The sequence below is a fragment of the Nipponia nippon genome, unplaced genomic scaffold (genome assembly GCF_047370975.1).
Source record: "Nipponia nippon isolate SJK-2023a ecotype South Korea unplaced genomic scaffold, ASM4737097v1 scaffold_1, whole genome shotgun sequence".
Classification (NCBI taxonomy): Eukaryota; Metazoa; Chordata; class Aves; order Pelecaniformes; family Threskiornithidae; genus Nipponia; species Nipponia nippon.
The window spans coordinates 141,003,151-141,022,996 of record NW_028262290.1 but is presented as its reverse complement, the minus strand read 5'-3'; the positions used below and the strand labels follow the sequence as shown (position 1 = coordinate 141,022,996).

The following is a 19,846-nucleotide window of genomic DNA, read 5'->3' as shown; positions in this document are numbered from 1 at the left end:
TGCTTCCTGGGAAGTGGCTGGACATCGCTTGCTGACGGGAAGTAGAGAATAATTTTGTTTTCCTTTGCTTCCACGTGTGGCCTTTGCTTTTGCTTTATTAAACTGCTTTTATCTTGATGCACGAATTTTTTTCCATCTTATTTTCTCCCCCCCCTGTCCTGCTGAGGAGGGGAGTGATAGAATGGCTTGGTGGGTATCTGGTGTCCAGCCAAGGTTAACCCACCAAAACAGCTATGTGATAGTCTGTTTCCTTACTTACCAGTTGGGCACATACATTTTGGTTTAACCTTGTTGGAAATGTTTAGATTTATATACCCTCCCCTCACAAATGTTTAGTTTCATAGTTTTTAACTGCAGTTGAGACACTGTGTCTGTGCTGGATTTAGCACACTGTGGCATCAAGCACCGCCTATGAGAAACACATCCTGAGCGTGGAACACACAACTGTGTCTTTCTTCAAACAATACTCTTTGTGGAGTTTAAAACACATACGTTTCCTCATATCTATTTAGCAATATTTATGTCCTTGATTTTTTCCTTTCATTTGTCCTTTTAAATGTTCTTGAATTACTCCTCCTAGTCTGCATGGCTGCTAGTATTTGTATGAAGAATTCAATAAACAACTGAAACTTGGAGACTGAAAGAACATTATTTATGCTCATCTTCTTCCATAAAAATGATATTTTCCAATAAAAACTGAACAAAGAACATGCTGATACATATTTCATGCACATAAGCATTTTTTCTTCATTATAAAAACTTAGAATGAGGCACTAAAAATGTTTTGACATTATAACTAAGTAATTAATATTTTCATAAACTACGTTCCATAAATCCATGGGTTACATTTACATAAAGATAAAAACATACAAAATATTTTACAAATGAAAATACATAAATTAAGCAACCCAAGAGCTTGATATATTTTCATTTCAGCAAAACTGTCTGAGATTTCACAATGCTGCAAAAATGCCACTGGAAACATGCTTCCACTCAATGGCATGAATGTTTGAAAGACTTCCTTTGAAAGATAAGATGATAAAAAGAAATACTGTACCAGTTGGATCAAAGTCTGGAAAATAATCCGGACAATTCTGAGCAGTGACTCTTCCAGCAGGCGTGTCATCCCAGCACAACCAGCCGTCCCAGGTTCGGTTGCAGAACAGACCTGGACGTTTAAGAGGAATGCAGTAGTTAATTCACACACAGTCAGTCCTGAACCTGCTCTGTTCCAGCCTCCCAAGGAATATTGCTGTCTGCAGACAATTGTGGTTTCTGTTTGCAATAAAACCCCTTGTTATTGCTACACTTTGAGTGGCATTCAGGTGCTGCAAGGTACTTGGTTTTGCTGATCTGATGTTACTGATGTTAATTTTACTGGAAAGTAATGTTTTTTAAGCCTGTTGAACTGAACTTTCAATGTAGGGTCTGATCCTACAAAATCCTCTTCGTGATCCTCCTTCCATCCTTGGCCGTAAATGTGTACTCTAGTGGTAAGGGGGGGCCTCAGTTATCCAAAGACTTTTCATTTCACCTTCTGCTGTTCAGCAGGTCTGAAAATCGAGTCTTTGAAATGTAAAGGTAGGAAGGGCTTGCAGGGACGTCCCAGCTAAAGGCAACGTTTGCAGACACTGGTCCCTGTAAGGCTGTTGCATTGCTCAACACTAGAGATCAGTCAGATAACTACAGATCCAGTGAAGCGAGGTGCAAGACTGGTCTCTAACAGGCAAACTCTGCCTGTTGGTGTTGTCTGGGCAGGCATGATGTGATCCTCTCCTCATCACAGCCCTTCTCGGAAGGTAGCACTGTTGAGGCTGTCACCCCTACAAGGACTGTTCCCAGCCCCAGAAACGATGGCCATACTAGGGAGGCAGAATACAGCTATTTTTCCATTGTCAAGTTAAATGTGTTAATGCTACTTGTTCACTTAATTAACCAACCATCATATCAGCAGTTTGTTATCTTTCCTTCAGGCATTCTTGTGTTCTTCTCTAGCTTTGAGATGTATCTGAAAGACTTTTAGGAATCATTTTATAATATCAAAGAGAAAGAAGAGTAGAAAATGTTTGCAACTTGAGCTTGTATCTGAAAGACACTGCAGAATGGGGTCAGTAGGAATTTCTAGCTTTAAAACCTTTGCCTTGCCTAATAAAGAAAAAAAAAATCACTGATGTTGATCATGAATGGAGTACATCATTGTGGAATGTGTCTTTCAAGGTAAGTAACAGGATATATACGCACGCATACATCCATAAATATATATACACACACATATAGAGATATACACATGCATACATATATGTTTTTTAAGTGCTGCAGGAAATAAAACAGTGTAAGCAATAAAACAGAAAAGGAAGAGTTGAACACCATATTGTTGTATCACTGGCTAAAAATATTACATTTTTGGATGGACAGGGAGTGTGGGAGTGCTGCACTGTCCTGGAGGGAAGGTCAAGTGTTCCCATGTGCCTAAGCTCCTCATTTTGTTACTTCTTTGGGATTTAAGGTAATCACTTCTACCCTGAAATGGGCAAGATAAGTGTGGTCCATTACTTCAGCTCTGCTGACACGTGGCCACTTGTAATGCTGCCACAGCTCACCTGTATTACACCATCTCTCTGGCTTCTGAGTGTGAGATACTACGCAATTCTCTGCAGTCCATTGCTGTCACCTTTGAGCCCCAGGATTATGAAGGATTTAAACTACCTTTGCACCAGTCTACAAATAGGCTACACCAGGGACTGCAGAGACACCAGGGAAAAATTAGACACATCTCGGCTGGCTCTGTAAAGTTGTACTAGACACTGGGCTTTCCTGGGATCTTCAGTGCTAGACTCCACTACTGTTTGGGCTGAAAATGTACACCCAGTATACCCCTTCAGCTTATGTGTCGGGCTTTTCCTCTCAGGAGACACCTCTACGGTTGTCCTTTGCATTAAGAGAATTTCCCATCTCATCCCATCCTCCCTTTCAAATTTGCAGCCAAGAGACTTAGACCCTTGTCTACTTCCAACCCTTTATGAAACATAAATGTTGGAGGGCTGGTGAGGATCCTGTAATTCAGCTGAAAATGCAACTTTAGTAGTGTTGGCATCACTCCTTCATCGCCCATTATCTTCATTCTGGGTTATAAATTAATTAAGGGCATGTTGTTATGACTATGACAGTCCCCAATGGCATCACTTAAATCTAGCTGCCAGTTGAAGGAATGCAGAAACTGCTGTGCTGTGTCCGATGGCTGCAGGTCTGCCACTGCTGTCCTCCTGGGACAATGCTGCCCTTGAAGACACTACCAGCAATTTATACGTCATGAGACATACGAGTTCCCAGCGCATGCTGGGAAAATGCTTCAACCCTTTCCAACTACTCACACAAGCAAGGTGCAAAAAAAAGGTGAATCCAATGGAAGTATCAATGGATGCAAAAATTAAAGATTTATAGAGCTGGAGACTAAAAGACTAATCTGAGCAGTCAGTAAGTTGTTTCCCCCTCAAGCCCAGCAATTAAAGGCTTGTTTATGCCTGAAACACGATGCTTTCCCTGTTTAAATACTTGTGGGTTTTCCCCATTACTGGCCTGAATGAAAACCTCTTTGAAGCAATGGGAATCTCTATATTCATTCCATAACATTTCTGCATCAAAACCCAAGTATCTTAACATCTAATTATTCTTTGAGTCTTGCAAAGCCCAGTAAAATCTTTGTGGTAAAGAGCTGCAAAAATGACTTTGGTCTTGTACTACAAAAAATCCCACATTATCTCCACCCCATCTAATAGATAGGTTGGGGTTTTTAATAATAATTTTTTAATATATTTTCTTTTTAAACTGTGTCCTCAGTATCTCTGTTCTTTACTTGTATAAATCCCCACAATGCCTCCAAATTTCTTGTCTAGCCTCCTCATAATTTCTTCCATATTTTCTATGAGAAAAAGTGACCAGAACACTCAGTGCCAACCAGAAATGCTGCTTCATTTATACTGTGTCATTGTAGCACCACTATTATTTGTAATTTCCCTTTTTATTAATCTTAATATATGCCTCGTATTCAGTAAACATGTGTGCTCAGTGCTTTATAAACCTCTTTTTGCTAGTATTACTGCTGAATATAGAATACCTGGAACATCTGTGTTGGTACAGAGCATGACAGCTATCAGTCAATGCACGAATGACAGAAAAACAAAACAGTAAGCGAAGCAAACAGAACGACATTTATATTTAAGAGATCACCGTTCACAATCAGGCCTTTGTGTGAGCTTGCTGAAAGGTCCCGGAGAATGCCATTCCCTAAGCAAGAACAAGAGATATTCAAGCAGCAAAGCACTGAGCCAGAAATGTAGATGACGGAGGTACCGTCTGCATGGGGAGGAAGGAAGAGCTGTTTATTCCCTGGGCTCGTTCCAGGCTTTTTTCTTTCTTTGCACTTAAGAGGATGCTAAGTAAGTGTGAATTTGACTACTGCTTATGGGAAGGAAACTGCACCCTGAGGAAGACTATGGGTTAGTATACAGAAGAAAATGTTTCTTTATAGCTATATAAGCAAGTGTGGCAATATACAAACAGGTTTTTTTTTTAATCTTTTTTACCTTTTTTCTTATACGGAGGAGCTCTGTTCATCCTCTCATAGCATTTGAACTGCGAATCTATTATCTTCTGTCGTATGACTGAATTTTCAGTTACTACAGGCTCTAATGTAGGATCAGTATAATTTACAGTAGAAGAAAGACTTGGAACCATTCTCTGTACAGAAAGGAAAAACTGTTAGTACAAGTGAATAAACCAGAAGGATAAAATAAAAAAAAAAGTGAGAATCAGAAATCTCTGTTATGCTTTCTTCAAAGGCCTGTTATTTGCACATATGTTTAGCATTATGATGGGCCTTATACTGCTTGCAAAGTAAATGCTGAATTTTTACTACTTTACCTCACTATAAACTCAGGATTTTAACCAAGCCCTTTTTCTTGGCAAAAGAGAGGACCATTAAATACTTGATAAAGTCTTCAAAATCTTGTCATTTAGTTTAGTGATCTGCAACAAAATTTTGTATCTTCCCAAAGTTACACCCATGTATTTCTGCTCACTTGTGCCGATTTCTCTCCAGACTGCCCAGACAAAATACCTCAGTGCCACAGCCTCAAAACTGACTATTTCATGGTTTATGCCACTTGCTTTGAGTTCCTTCAATTGTTAAGGTCATAGAAACACAGGACAGAGAGTTTAAACCTCACTACTGCCTGAAGGGCGAAGGGAAGGATCATTGCATCTGGAAGGCAAAAATCTCAGGTAGAGAGGGTCAGCTATCGTTTTTTCCATCCATTCATGCATCCATCTGTCTGTTGCACAGCCCACGTCTGTGAGCCAGGGTGGAAATGAGAGTGTGGAGCTTTAGTTAATTCTGTTCTGCCTTAATCCTGTATCAGGACACTCCTCTGCATGAAGGTGATAGGAAAGGATTAGTTCCTCTGCTTCCCCAAGAAAAAGCAATGCTGCTGTGGCACTTTATTTGTATGACCCTCTACTTTTTTTCCCATACTAAACCATACTAAAGCCATCACAAACACATGCAGAGTCACTTACAGGCTGCTTCAAAACTTAGGACCCTCACAAACACACAGACTTGACGTTTTTAGCACCAAATACTAGTACGCAGATGTTTAAGCAACCATTTGTAGTTGTTCAAACTGAAAACATGACAGGTTTGAAAGTTCAAATATCAGCTTACTTCTTAAATTATTGCTTCCCATTTTTTTTTTTTATTGCACATCACAGGCAATTGTATCTCATTAATACACTACTTTCTTTTCCATTTGCACAGCTAAAACACCTTGGTAAAATACACAGCAAAACCACAGTATCCTTGACTTAGTTGAAAAAAAAAGACATTACATTATCCTGATACTTCTGTGCCAAACCATGTCAGTTTAAACTTTTTATACTCATATACCCAATTATTTTTTACTAATTTAATCTAATCTCTTTTGATACTAACATTTTCATTTTGAACTGTATATAGATACCGTGTGAAGACTGGAGGACAGTGAAGGCAGTTTATCTCATTGCACTTAAATAGGTACTTGAAATAAAATGGGAGGAACAAGAAGGAAGCTATTTTCTGGCAGATACAATTTTATATAAATTTTATGGGTATGTATACACACACATATATAGATAAACTTGGACAGTGAAGCCATTTGGAACATTTCATCTGGCCATCCAAGTGAAAAATTAAGCATCTAGAAAGCCAGAACAGGAAATACAGAAGCAAACCCAAACATATCACAAATCCCTCGCTTTTGAGAAGATTAAAGGGAGTAGCTGGAGTCTATGAAGATCATTTTGAAACCAAACAAGCAATGTCCTCAATCCAGCAAGAAACACAGCAAAGTGCAGATAAGGTTCCTTAGATGCCCTCAGGTCTGTCTTAGCCCTTCGTGTCCATGTATCGCCACAGGCTTTGGTACTGCACTGAAGTGACTCGTAGATACTCCATGCTTATTTTTTCCTTTCTTATTTTGAATAATACCTCAGTTCCAAGCTGTTTGCATTCAAGAGAGGAATAACAGTATCGTCAAAGAAAGCTAGGGGGGCTTCCATGGCATCGCCTCTTTTCTCGACGATCCCTCTGTTACTCTGGGCCAGTCTAGGAACATACTCATGGTCTGAAAGCATAACCATCTGATTATGCTTGGAAAACATCACCAATTTTCCTTCCCACAAAACAATGCTTTTATTTTATTTTTGTTTTCTTCTAGGAAGGAGATGATCTGTTCTTCAGATCTGTTTGACCAAACAAGACCAAAATCATTTCACACTGACAGAGACCAGAAAGACTGGTGTTGCTGGCCATAAATACTGTTACTGTTTCGTTTGCTTTATCTGTACAGAATAAAGCACAACACAGACATGAAACATTTGGCAAATGCCAGGTACACAGATAGAAACTATAGAATCTGTTCAGTGCTTCGGAACATCCTTCTCCTATTCTAACTTTTTTTGTATCCTCTTTTACACACCATTTTTAAAAGGACAGACCATTCCCGGAAGATTGCGCAGTACAGAAACATGTAAGCTGAAATCAAAAGTACGATATGCCATCAGAAAAGGAATGGTCTATTTACATCTTTTAACTGGTGAAGACATAACAGTTTGTAAGTAGGGATGATGATTTTGAGGGGTAAGATACAATTCAGAGACTGAAGACACCTTACTCTTAAAGGTCAGTTTCATAACTCCCTGTGTGTAAGGGACTAATCCAATTCCTGAAGAAGTCAGCTCTTGCTGGGTACAGGTTAATGAGAATATTTTAATATTTGGAGGCAAAGAGTACTTGTGGTGGTGGATAGGATAAATGTCTTGGATTGTGCATAAAATTATTTGAAGTGCTCAACCATGTAACCAGGAGGACTGCCCATTCTACCGCATCTGAGCAAGGCAATCATGGCCCAGCTGAAATTACCAGCAAAATTTCTATTGCCCACATTTGGGCCAGGAATTCACTCAGAGAGATTAAAAATATGGATGAGACTGTGTCACTAAAGCTCAATGGAAATTACTTCATCAGTGGAAAACACTTAATGGCCTGCAGTAAATCTAAAGCAAGTTTGGATAAAGACTGGAATAATATTAGATTACAGATGTCTCTCAAATGATCTGATTTTTTTTTTTCTTATTACCAAACACAAAGACTCAGATTTTCAAAGTTAGTTGCACACAAATCTTTCCAGGTACTTTTGATGTAATTGAATAGCTTGTGTATGAAATCAAATTAAGGGGTTATACATAGGTGCGTTACTGGTATTGTTCATCTGTGATATGTCCTCTAAAGGTACTCTTTCCTTTGATTGCTGTTACTCATTTCTGTTTGCCTAGATTTGAAAAGCTCACCGTGGAAGTTTGAACAATATTTTCTTCTACCTTAAAATCAGATGACCAGTTCAGCAGACTAATGAAAAATAAATTTGACGGCTTGCTGGAGGTTGAGCAGTCACACCTCTGTTTGCAATGCTCGTGTTTTCTACCATGCATAGGAGAATCACACGTCCACCACCACTCTGGGACTCAGAGCCTAAAGCCTGTCCTCCCCGAAGTCAGTTCAGTCGGCTGATGATCCAGCCTTATATTCCTGGGGCTCAGTCAGACAAAAATTTTGGTACAGTTGTGATGTCAGATGTTATTATTTGTTTTAGTCTTCTTGCGCTCCTTACCATAGGGGTCAGGAAAGGACAAATGGAGCAGAAAGAAATCCCTAGGTCATTATTCTGTGATCAGAAGTAGCAGAAGCTTGGGCATGGCTACACGGGGGGGAAAGCTTAGTGTGTATCATGTTAATGGGAGAGGTTGGGAATGTCCTATGAGTCTCTCTGTGTGTCTGTGTGTGCTCTCATGGAACTAATGATTAGGAATCACCTCTGCTGCTACATTTTAATGATTGTATCTAGGTATTTTAGGAATTAAGTTTTAAAACACATGTTTTCACCATAAAAAAGCCAAGATTAAATAATTTCCACCTGGTTACTACCTACGGTATTGAACAAATTTTGAATGTTCAGAGTCCATTACTGCACATTAAAAACCCTTCCCATCCATCCATCAGTTACTTCAGATGGAAATATAAAGGACAATATTGGTTGGTACAATAAAGGAATGCCTCATTCATTTATAAATATTCTTTATTAAAGAGAAATAAATAATTCACAACTTAATAATCAGGATGTGTTCATAGCCTGAAAATGACTGGTATGATTTCTTCAGAAGAAAACTGTTTAAGTGATGTCCCATGCAGCAGTTTAGCAGCCGTACATATGATGTCACTCCTAAAAGTCCAAGTAAATGACGTCATACATACGACCACCAAGCCACCACGTGACAAGTGACTGTTATAAGAAAATGAATTATCATTACAAAGAGAAAAAACAGGCTGCTGGGAATGCTGAAGTTCACTTTATACCTAGAATTAATAAAGGAATCTAGAGAAAGCAATTTGGCTTCATTATTAAGCTATATCGAAATGAACAAATAGTGCCCTGGTTTCTGTAAGACAGACACCTGCTATTAACCTGTGCAAGACTGTGCCCATTTCTGCAACAGAGAATCCAGATAAAGCAAGCATAAAATTCCTTCTTTTTTTTCCCATAAAATATTGGAAATGATGAACAAGCATCCCCAAATATTTTTCTTCCACCATCAAGGAGCTTGAAGCATACTAACTGTTGACTATGCACGACATTTAGGAAAAGAAGGCATTTGTAGCTTTCTTTGCTTTTGTTTTTTCCCTCCTTCCACTAAATTCAGTAATTTTGCAACATTTCTTGTTGAGCTCAGTCAAAATACATTTCAAATTCTGGATGCTCTAACTGTTTGTTATATCGATTTCAATAGCTCAAACATTCGTTTGGTACATTTCTTTTAAAACTGCTATGTGTAGTCACCACTTTGTGGGTCACTAAACTCCTGTCCTTCAATACATCACATCTCTGAGCGAGAGCTCAGCATGATTCAGACCGCTTGCACAGCCCCTCTCATACCTCAATTACATTTGAACTACTTTTCACAGCTGCTAGCATTAGGACAGAGAAGAAAATGACTGTGATGCCTTAGGAAGGTCATTAGTACATGATACTCAGTAAACATAACAATAATTTCTTATCCATCACAAATGTGCTAGGAAACAGCAGAAAATTTCTTTGGGGAAATACCTTGATGTGACATGTTTTACTTAACCACTGAATGTTAAAATGTTCCCATACTCAATTGCTGTTGAAGCAGGATGGAAATTATCTCACAGTGAGATCCCATATGACTTACATCGCAGATTTTGGCAGCTGTTTAAACAAGCACAAGATTATCAGCCACAGCAGATGAAGACAAGGCACTTGTAATGAAAAGCAACTCACGAATCATACACTTCTTTTCCATTGCTGCAGGATTTGCAAGGAAGCTTTACTCCCAGGGTAGCCTGATGCAAACAGTGGGCTTGAAGGCTGCAGAATACCTCATGGATTTTTGCTTGCAGTCTGATTATCATCTTGCAGGAGGCCTCTTTAGGGCAATCAGCTGCATAGTAACATCCTTATTTTTTTAAAAAGCAAAGATGGACACAAAAAGTCCTGATCACCCCTGAAACTGGGGTGAATAGAACAGAATACGGCATTCCTCTCCCTCTTGGGAAACCATGAACAGCTTGAGTCTCAAATTCTCACACTAATTCTCAGCACCTTAAATCATCAGCATCTTGCTTTCCTGAGTTTTCCTTGTGTGAGAAGAGCTCCAGAACTTGCAAGTCCACTTCCTTACAGCTTGAAGCAACCCACAGTTACAAAGGGAAATGCACACTTCAGGACAACAGCTTTCAAAGGCATGGTCTCAGGTGACGAGACCCAGGGGGATCTCATCATCCAAGGCTGGGGAAGCCGCTGGGCTCCCAGTGGTGCCAGACAGCAAGCAAGGCTCTGAAGAACCATGCCAAAGAAGGCTGTGACAGATCTTCAGCAGTTCTTCTGGCCGACCGAGAGGTGGGACCTGCTCTGGACCAGATGCTGGAAGAGCTTCTGTCTAAGCAGGAAAAGGCTTGTGCTTATGGCGCCGGCACAGACATGAGTTTAGAGACTCGTGGTGAGGGCGGCTGAGCTGGGCAGGTGGCAGGAGCCCGGGGGAGCACGTGGCCACACCACCTCACCGGTGCGTATTGCACTCCCAGCTGTGAGGATCAAATGGGTACGCCATGAGCAGTGCCCTCATCATGGTGGCAAACGTTTTACTAACTGGCTTCTGGAGACTTGAACCTGCCACAACTGTGTTCCAAAACATGCCAGTTTGTGCAGTTAATGAATGAAAATTACATTTAGGCTTTCACAGAATTAAATTTCCATGTTTTGTGAATGGGAATTATTCACAAGCCTTTCAGGAGCTGACACAACGTAACAGGCTGTGTATAGGTTAGTGACTGAGGCTTGGTAACAATTGCACAGATATGGACTTAATGAACTTGTACTCAAAATGAATTTTTTTTAAAATACAATCTTGATCTAATGGTCCTAATTGAATAATAGTGTGTTCAGCTGCAACATCCATTTTGTCTTTCCTGAGCACTTTGTGGTTGGCTCAGGACAACAAAATTGGAATATGTGAGAAAAACTACTCCATCAATCTTCATTTACAGGATAAAATCAAACGACTATCTGTAGGCACTAGATGACAATTCTTACCTGACAAAATCAGGTAGAAAACAGAACTCTCTTTTCTCAATGTCCTGCAAAATTGATCAGTCACACAGGAAAGAGACCCAAGCTTGTTTCCTCATTCTCTGCAGTTTGATGCCCCTGGACACACCGTGCCGATGTTCCATCTTTCTTGCAGAGAGAAATGTGCACTGAGGAGATTAACTAATTGCTCCAGCGTACAGGGGCTCACATACTTGAGGAAACAAATCTCAGTCACATCCTGTGGCTCTCAGTAATTACCAAAAATGAGACAGTATCAGGAATAAAGTGAACTAAGAAATAACGAACAGTTAACATTTCTAATGGAATTCACTTTGAATTGTAGAGGACTATCTGGTGATGCTGCAAGCATTGCCATTATTCTACATCCAAAAGCAAGGGAAGCCATCAAAGAGGAAGACAATAAGGAGTTAGTTTTATTTCTAAAATAGGTCTTGAAGAAACTGGTGCTTTAGGTTTTGTTTGGCAAAGGGGAGTTATTATGGACCTGTACACAGAAGAGTAAAGTGCTATTTATTCTATGCAAAAAATTACATATGTAAGAGAGATGGTTTCTATCAGAAGGTACCAAAACCACTTGGTGAGAGGCCTAAAGGCTGGAGACTGGGGGTGGAGGGGGCACGGGGTGTGTGTCTATGGATATCTTGTAACTAGGGTCTAGGACAGAACATTCAAGGAGAGATATGGGATGAATCTGGCACCTACAGTGGGAGCCTGGAAGAGAAAGCAAGGACCTCAATAGGTTGTGTTGCTTTGCATCAGCTTGCAGTCCTCAGCTGGGAGTGCAGGGGACAGACGACAGGATGACAGTAAACCATCAAAGCCATCAAAGAAGAAAGATCTGGAGGATGGTTTGTGGTGTGGGTAGAGAACAGGAGTGGGAAATCACCCCTGTGTCACAAATCGCTTTGATTACTGTATCTTCCCCAACCTCAGACAGTGGCTGACATGTAAGTCCCAGGGACTCAGCTCTGGGAACCGAGGCATGATTAAAAGAACCAACAGAATGGGAACAGTCTTTTTGGAAGAGAAAGAAAGACACACTTCCTTGCTACAGACCACAAATAAAATGTAAAAAATGAATGTTTTCAACCAGCTACAGGTGGGGAAATTTTTGGAAAGATGACTGATGCCAAATATTTTTCATATGTGATCTAACAGCAGTGTTCTGGCAAGTGACATCAGGGAAACAGAGCTTGTTCATGGTCTACTTCTATAACCATGGCTTCTCCCTCACTGGCGGATAAATTAACGTGGGAGGTGTCTAAGTAAATCGCAGTATGGCCACTGCAGTGGGGAAGGAAGGAATACAGACATTGAAACAGTGAAAATGTAAGGAAATTTGTGCTTAAGTTATGCATTGAGATCAAAAGTTGGAGAGCCCTCTGGTGCAAAGATATCTAAAAGGAAGGGGATGCAGATCTCACTGGCCCTGGAGTACTGCAGGAATGAGCACAGAACTAATGTTGCTACCATGGGTAGGAGATTTAAAAGATTTGTGGATAACAGGGCAAGGATCACCTCAGTCTTTCACGGGCCGACCTAGAAACTTATGCTGTAGGTCAGAGCACCTCAAACACTCAGAAATGCTGTTGACCATTTTAGCTATCAGAATATTTACAGTCCTGTCATTTGACTGGGGAAGAAAAATGATCTGGAACTGCTCCTTCAGTCAGCGTTGGCTTATTATAGGGAGAATTGCTGTTCTTTGCAAAGGCCCCTGTTAGGCTATGCAGATCAGCTGGGATTCAAGCCCAGAAGGAAGCTGGTCCCTGTCAGGCCGATTGGTTAGAGAGATCTCTGATCATGGGTGATGTCCCAGCCAGTGTATTGCTACATGCATCCCTTGCAGGGCTATGTGTAACAGCCACAAAAGGTCACAAATATCAGAATACTCCAATACACCTCAAGGCAGAAGACTTTTGCCAAGCACAGGGATGATTCCTCAAATTATTAACTAATTCTGGACTAATTACTTTTGAGACCAAGTTAGCAGAAATGTGTTAGCTCTGCCCTCCTCTGTTATTCCTCCTGCTCTCCAGCTCTTCTTTGGTTGAGGGTCCTAATCTTGAACTATGAATTCAGTATTTTACCAAAGTGAGGTGTTCTTTGCTGTTTTCCTGCATTCTCCATGATCTGATTTCATTGTTTTCTTTTTCTCTCCTTCTATCCATCATTCTCTTACTGTTCTCTACTTTCTTTCCCTCCTTTTTATGCATATTAATTTAAGTGGCAAACAGCACTGTGGGCAAGTTATGCTAGGCGGGAAGAAGAGGAGGGACATAACCCAACAGACAAACCAGGGAAAGCAGTCTCTACTGTTTCCCAGTGTGTCTTCTAGCCCTGTTTCTACAACTTATATCCAGAAAGGATGGGAGCTAATGGGGAGATGCACACAAATATTCCACATTCAGGTGTTGGAAGAGAAGCTGAGAAGCAGAGAAGCATGAGTAGCTAACCAAAAAAACACAATTAAGAAGTATAAGAATGAAAGTTTTCTTCAGGAACACAGAGATAAATGGTTGAGGAATAAGGTGGCATCTGGCATGCAAGTTACTCATACCGCACCACAGTAGAGAGGTGCTTGTTCCCAGTAGCATCATTCAGACAAATTCTGACCATTCTGTAACTGAGGCTCTGGGCAGTATTCTCATTTCTGACTACCTGTAATGTCTTCAATTTTATGATAACTGCTAATAATTTGAGGTTTCACAAGTAGAGATCAGAGAATGCATTCAATTTACGAGAGGTATTTAGTCAGGTAGAAATAAATTTGCTACATATTTAGAATAGCAGTTACTCAGACATGTTGCATACATTGAAATAATGGTAATATTGATATTAAACAGTTGAAAATAGCATTTGAACTGAATGACTAAAATTTGTACTGTTATTTTCCATTTCAGTTGCTTTCCTAATAGCAGAGTAACCATACACAGTGAAAATCCACAATTACTTAAGTCAGTCTAAGTCTCACACAACAATGTTAAGCAAGTTTTCAAACACATAAGTTTCCATCATTGATATGTTGTAGCCTGTAAAACACAGAAATGAAAAATCATATGCATTACCTTCTTCAGACTTGCAGTTTTCTCTCACCAAGAAACAATGGTTTCAAGTTCAAAATTTTGTGAGATATCTTATTTAGAAACTTTATTAACCTTATTTCAAAATTTATCAGTAAGGGAACACATTTCTTCACCTGTGCAGTATAACAAATATAACTCAGTACTCCTTATTTTTCTGAACATCACCACAAGTTTAAATTTGGCAGGTGTCATGAGCAGTTCATATTTCTTGTACTTACAATTAGAAGGATGATCAGTAAGAAGAAACTGTGGGTTACTTTTTTCATTGTGGAGTCTTCCTGGAGAGACACGTTGTAGCTGACCCTTCTGGGAATTAAACAACAAAAAAACAGTATTAGACTTTATTTGTTAAGATAAATTCCTTGTCTTGGTGTATGAGCATCTTTTTAGACTTAAAGTGGACTCTGTGTGTGTGTGTGTGTGTGCGTGTGTGTGTGTGTGCATACCCCCTAGCCTTGTGTGTGCTCATGTTTGACTTCACTGGAGGCCCGCATGCTTTGAATTTGGTCTCCTCCGTGGATCTCTGGTGGTGAGTTCAGCTGACATGGGGTACAGCTCCATGTTAGTATGTCACCCGCAGCAGATCTGGGTTAAGCTCTGTGTCTTTGCTAGCTGAGGCTATCTTGGTTGTCCCGATTCAGCTGCTTCTAACCTACACATATGGATGCAGACCTATGAAGAATGTGGATATTTCAAAAATCACCTAAAAGCCCCAGAAAGATCTGGTTTGCAGGTAAGTGTAATGGCAGCTCAAAAGGCATATTTATGGGGCTAGAGAAAGCCAGAGGTTGGGTAACGCCTAGCTAGGTGAACAAGCAAGTGTGGCAGGAAAAGAGAGAGAAACTGGGAACAACACTGTGGGACTACACGCTCCCTAAAGCAGCTCGCTCGGCTGGGCTGTGGACAGACACACGGCAGTGTAACCCTCAGGCTGTCAAGAATGACTGCTTCAGCCGCACAAAGTACTGGAGAGGCAGAGCATGGACACAACTCCACAGGCTTGGAGGGAACTGGATCAGCAGCTTTTTGGTTTTCTTTTTTTTCCTAAATCAACACCCATCTGGCCTTTCTGGGAAAAATATCCAGGGGTCACCATGTATCATCATATTGCTTCACACTTGTGGGAGTTCAAGCAAGCAAAGCTCTTTGCATTAACACATCATTTTTAGTTTTATAAAAATAGAACTTCTGCGTTAGAGTGAGAAACATGGCTTTTGTCAAGACACAGTACCTTCTGCTGTCTCATGGATCGCTAGGGGCATGGGCTGAGTAACATGCCTATAGATCACCTTCAGCCACAGTAAGACAGTGAGCACTCACACACCTTTATTGTTCAGACAGCTTAAAAACAAAGAGTGAGGTGTTTTCTACCTGGACAAACAATCTTGTGAGCACCCTACATATCTGAAACCCAGAAATTTAATGTGAAAAAGGCACACAGACTTGGATGCTTAGTCTACTTGACATGTAGTGAGCAACACAATCACTTGTGTAACATTTATTTCTGCAACAGCACTGTACCAGCTTTTCTCATCTTGAAATGGTATGGAAGGTCACCCCATTTTCAGAGGGAAGGAAAACACGAAATCAGTTGTAACTGTCCTCATCTAAAGCAGAAATATGTACTCTCAAAATGTAATAACGGTGTGGCACTTCCACTTCAATGTAGCACATGTGGAGGTAATCTCCTACCAGATCCCAATGGGAGCGTTGCAGTCATGTGTCACTGAGATTACATAAAATACAAAGTGATGGAAAAGAGGGTTCAGAGGATTTGCCTCTAATAAGAAGTAGCCTTATTACTGTCTGAGCCTTGCCAGAACCATTCTGGTGTGCCAGAGGTAATGGGACAGGCAAATGACACAGAAATAATATGCAATTACGCTGTCTGCCACATCTTTGTGTTTGATCAGCAATCGTAGACAACTCAATGGAAGCAAAAATTGGACACCTAGATCAGAAGAAAGTGCCTGGAATTGTCTGCGTCTTCTCCAGGCTATCCACTGCAGCGTGTATTGGGTCAAAACAGCCAAAAAGATTCATGTGCCTATAAACAAGGGGTCTTGGTCAGCTGTGCAATGAGCAGACATACAAGCATGAACATGGTGTTCATACTGTTACACACTGTACTGTAAAGCGTTCTGTAGTGTGGTGTAAAGCCAGTCTGGTAGGTGCCTCTATTTTTGCTAGCCTCATTACTTCTGCCGCATCTATAGAGATACGGTAAAAAGCAGGCAAAGGAAGGACTTTGCCTTATAAACTGTCGACAGTTTTAAAATACACATCACTTTCCACAAATGGCACAGACATCAACACAATATTGTGACCTAGAACACACAAGCAAAATCAATAGCAACTGAAGTTACCTGCGATACATCTACTTTTCCTGTACTTTGTGCTGGGAGCACTTGCAGCACTATGTTGGGTTGTAGCTGTAGCTGCAGGTAAATCTTATCCTCGTGAGATTTTGTGAACATTTGTTATTATGTACTGAATGAGCTATTTAAAATGTTTCTTGCTCCTGTCTGTCTTAATTAAAAAAAAAGCCATCTGTAAAATATTTAACACATTATTTTCCCCTCTGTTAACTGTGATGATTGTGCCATATGATACTACATACGAGTAAATGAGTAAGAATTATTTCCCACGTGAAATCTTACATAGTCTTGATATCTTCTAGCCAGCTCTAACCACAGGAAGGGCTGACATGCTACATAAAATCCAGTACCTCTTTTTTATTCCTCCTTCACAGGAGCCTTTTCCAGTGACAACAATTTCAACAATTGTTGAATGACAATATTTTAACAATCCTCGTATAAAGCCCCTGTCTAAGAAGTGGCTTTTCTCTACTTTGACCATAAGAATGGCCAATAGTGCTACAGCACACTTGGGTTACCATCAGTATTAGATCAAGGATCATCACTGCACTGAAATGAAAAGGTACATGCAGGTAAAAAGTGTTGGTGAATGGGCAGGGCAGAAACAACGGGGAGGCAGAAGGATTCACAGAAAGAGGAACCCTGAGAGATGGACCCTGTCAGCCTCTGGGCAGAGGAACAGACCACCATTTCCATGGCTCTGCCCCCATCTCCAGCAATCCAGGTTCAGGTGTGACCTGACAGGCAAGCTGGGATGTGCAAAGCAGCACACTCAAGTGCCCTGGAGTTTGCGTCTCTTGTGCTAGAGCTATCATTTTTTTTACACCAACTGGCACTACCACCCATGGACAGCCTGCTCGCAGCTGATAGCCCAGAGCAGCCTCATGGAGAGTGTAGGTGCTGTCCTGATTCCTGTCTCTATACTATTTATCCTTTTTCCATAAGTCCAGCAGTGTCCTTTCTCGATGTTAAGATTATATAATGTGCTTCACACAGTTAAGTTTTAGAACATCCTTCTTTAGTGATTAATCATAAGCACATTGCTAAAGCCCACTACTTTTCCATGATTGTATTAATTCTTCACCCTCTCTTGCTTATAATAGTTACATATGAAATCCCTGTCTATTTTTTAAACTAGAATATTGTTCTTCCTTTCTTCATAAATGTAGCATAACTCATTATGTGCTAAGATACTCCTCCTGCTTCAGCTATTATAGTAATACCATTGACACCTTGGGATTAGTCCTGAAGCTCATCTGAGGATGAGCACAGCATCCTACTCAGTAATAACATCTCTTTTGGCTCTGCCCTGATTTCTACAGCTGCAGTACTAAGCTGAACAGGCTTCAATTACAATTACCATCAGGTGACCCAGAAGGTGGGACACTCCTCCCTGCACAGCCATTTGCACAAAGCCAATAAGGGGGGGTCAAATTTATTCAGAAAGGACGGTGTAAGGGGACAGATTCAAAAGAGGGCAGTAGAGCAACATTTCTTTGCTGAGGTCTGAAGAAGTGATAAAAAAGGCCTTTTTGGAGGAAGAACTGGAAAAAACTTGTCATTTAATTATTCTGCTCTGCTAATTCTGCAATGCCATCTTTCACAATAGTGCTGTGTGCTGGTTTTGGCTGGGATAGAGTTAATTTTCTTCATAGTAGCTAGTATGGGGCTATCTTTTGGATTTGTGCTGAAAACAGTATTGATAACACAGGGATGTTTTCATTACTACCAAGCAGTGCTTACACAGAGTCAAGGCCTTTTCTGCTTCTCACCTCACCCAACCAGCGAGGAGGCTGGGGGTGCACAAGAAGCTGGGAGGGGGCAGAGCTAGGACAGCTGACCCAGACTGGCCAAAGGGCTATTCTGTACCGTATGACATCATGCTCAGTATATAAGCTGGGGGAAGAAGAAGGAAGGGGGGGATGTTCAGAGTGATGGCGTTTTGTCTTCCCAAGTAATTGTTACATGTGATGGAGCCCCACTTTCCTGGAGATGGCTGAACACCTGCCTGCCGATGGGAAGCAGTGAATGAATTCCTTGTTTTGCTTTGCTTGCGTGCACAGCTTTTGCTTTACCTATTAAACTGTCTTTATCTCAACCCATGAGTTTTCTCACTTTTACCCTTCTGATTCTTTCCCTCATCCCACCGGGGGGGAGTGAGCAAGCAGCTCTGTGGTGTTTAGCTGCCTGCCGGGTTAAACTATGACATGCTGACACATCTTTGGAGGAAGAAATGGTTTTAACAGCCCAAAACAGGACTTGTGGAGGTTGTGGCTAAGTACAGAAGTGTGACACAAAAATACCTTTCTCAGTCATTGTCTTACTCCAAGAAACTTTGAAAATTCACTTGCTATCTCCTCATTTGGCTGCAAATTCCTTAGAGAGCTTTCTTTCCACCCCATGCAGCTTTCTCAGGGTGAAAAGCCATGTACCCATCTCCAACCCCAAGGTCTCTAGGATTTTTTAACTAGCAGAGAGGCTTGCAGACCCTTCTAGGGAGCACCTTGCCACTCAGCACAGAAGGGCACCAACCCACTCTGCCTGCGTTAACACTGGAGGGGGAAACACAGGGCAGAGGCACCGGGGCAAGACATGGGCAAGACAGCTGCTGAACATTTAGGGAATCTGGATCCAAGGAGTAGGCTGAAGATCTGCTTGCATTGCCAAATGCACAGATAGTCTGGGGGAAAGTATTAAAATTGTCTCCTCGTTCACAGCTGGACATTTTACCCCGGGTTCCTAATTTAGGCTACTGCTTTGGGCCAGGAGTGAGCTGTATGCCACACTTCTTTAATCCCAGGTCCTGCACAGACTAGCATTTCCCAAGCATATGCTCTAGCCATTAGCCTGGAATGGCCTGCAAACGGTTTAACTGGCACCAGGATCTTCTGGCAACCACACTTCCAAGGGAAATAGTGAGCTCTGCTCAGTTCTTCCTAATATGCCAGAAAGCTGGTCACCGTCAGTCCCAGGTGAAGAGATGTGCCTCCCTACAGCCTCTAGTCAAGTATCCAGGAAGATGAGGCAAGGCAGAAGACACATCCAGCGTCTTGCATTCCTGTATTCCCTATTGGTTACCTTTACACAGCTCCTTGATCTTTTGTCTAACCCTCCTGAAGTTTTCATATGAAAATCTCCTGAGAAATATAGGTTCCAAATTCTC

The 19,846-nt window shown here is 41.0% G+C and overlaps 1 protein-coding gene across 3 annotated transcripts in view; it reads right to left on the bottom strand.

Moving 5' to 3' along the window:
* The window catches only part of CALCR (calcitonin receptor), a 176,203-nt gene that overhangs the window by 67,182 nt on the left and 89,175 nt on the right, over positions 1-19,846 (bottom strand). For all 3 annotated transcript variants that reach the window (XM_087774796.1, XM_087774789.1, XM_087774806.1), the window contains exons 2-4: positions 14,524-14,611; positions 4,584-4,737; positions 1,058-1,168 (exon numbers count right to left, since the gene is read on the bottom strand). In XM_087774796.1, coding sequence (XP_087630922.1) covers positions 1,058-1,168; positions 4,584-4,737; positions 14,524-14,571 — 313 coding nt within the window. In that variant the 5' untranslated portion in view covers positions 14,572-14,611. The remainder of the gene's footprint in view (positions 1-1,057; positions 1,169-4,583; positions 4,738-14,523; positions 14,612-19,846) is intronic.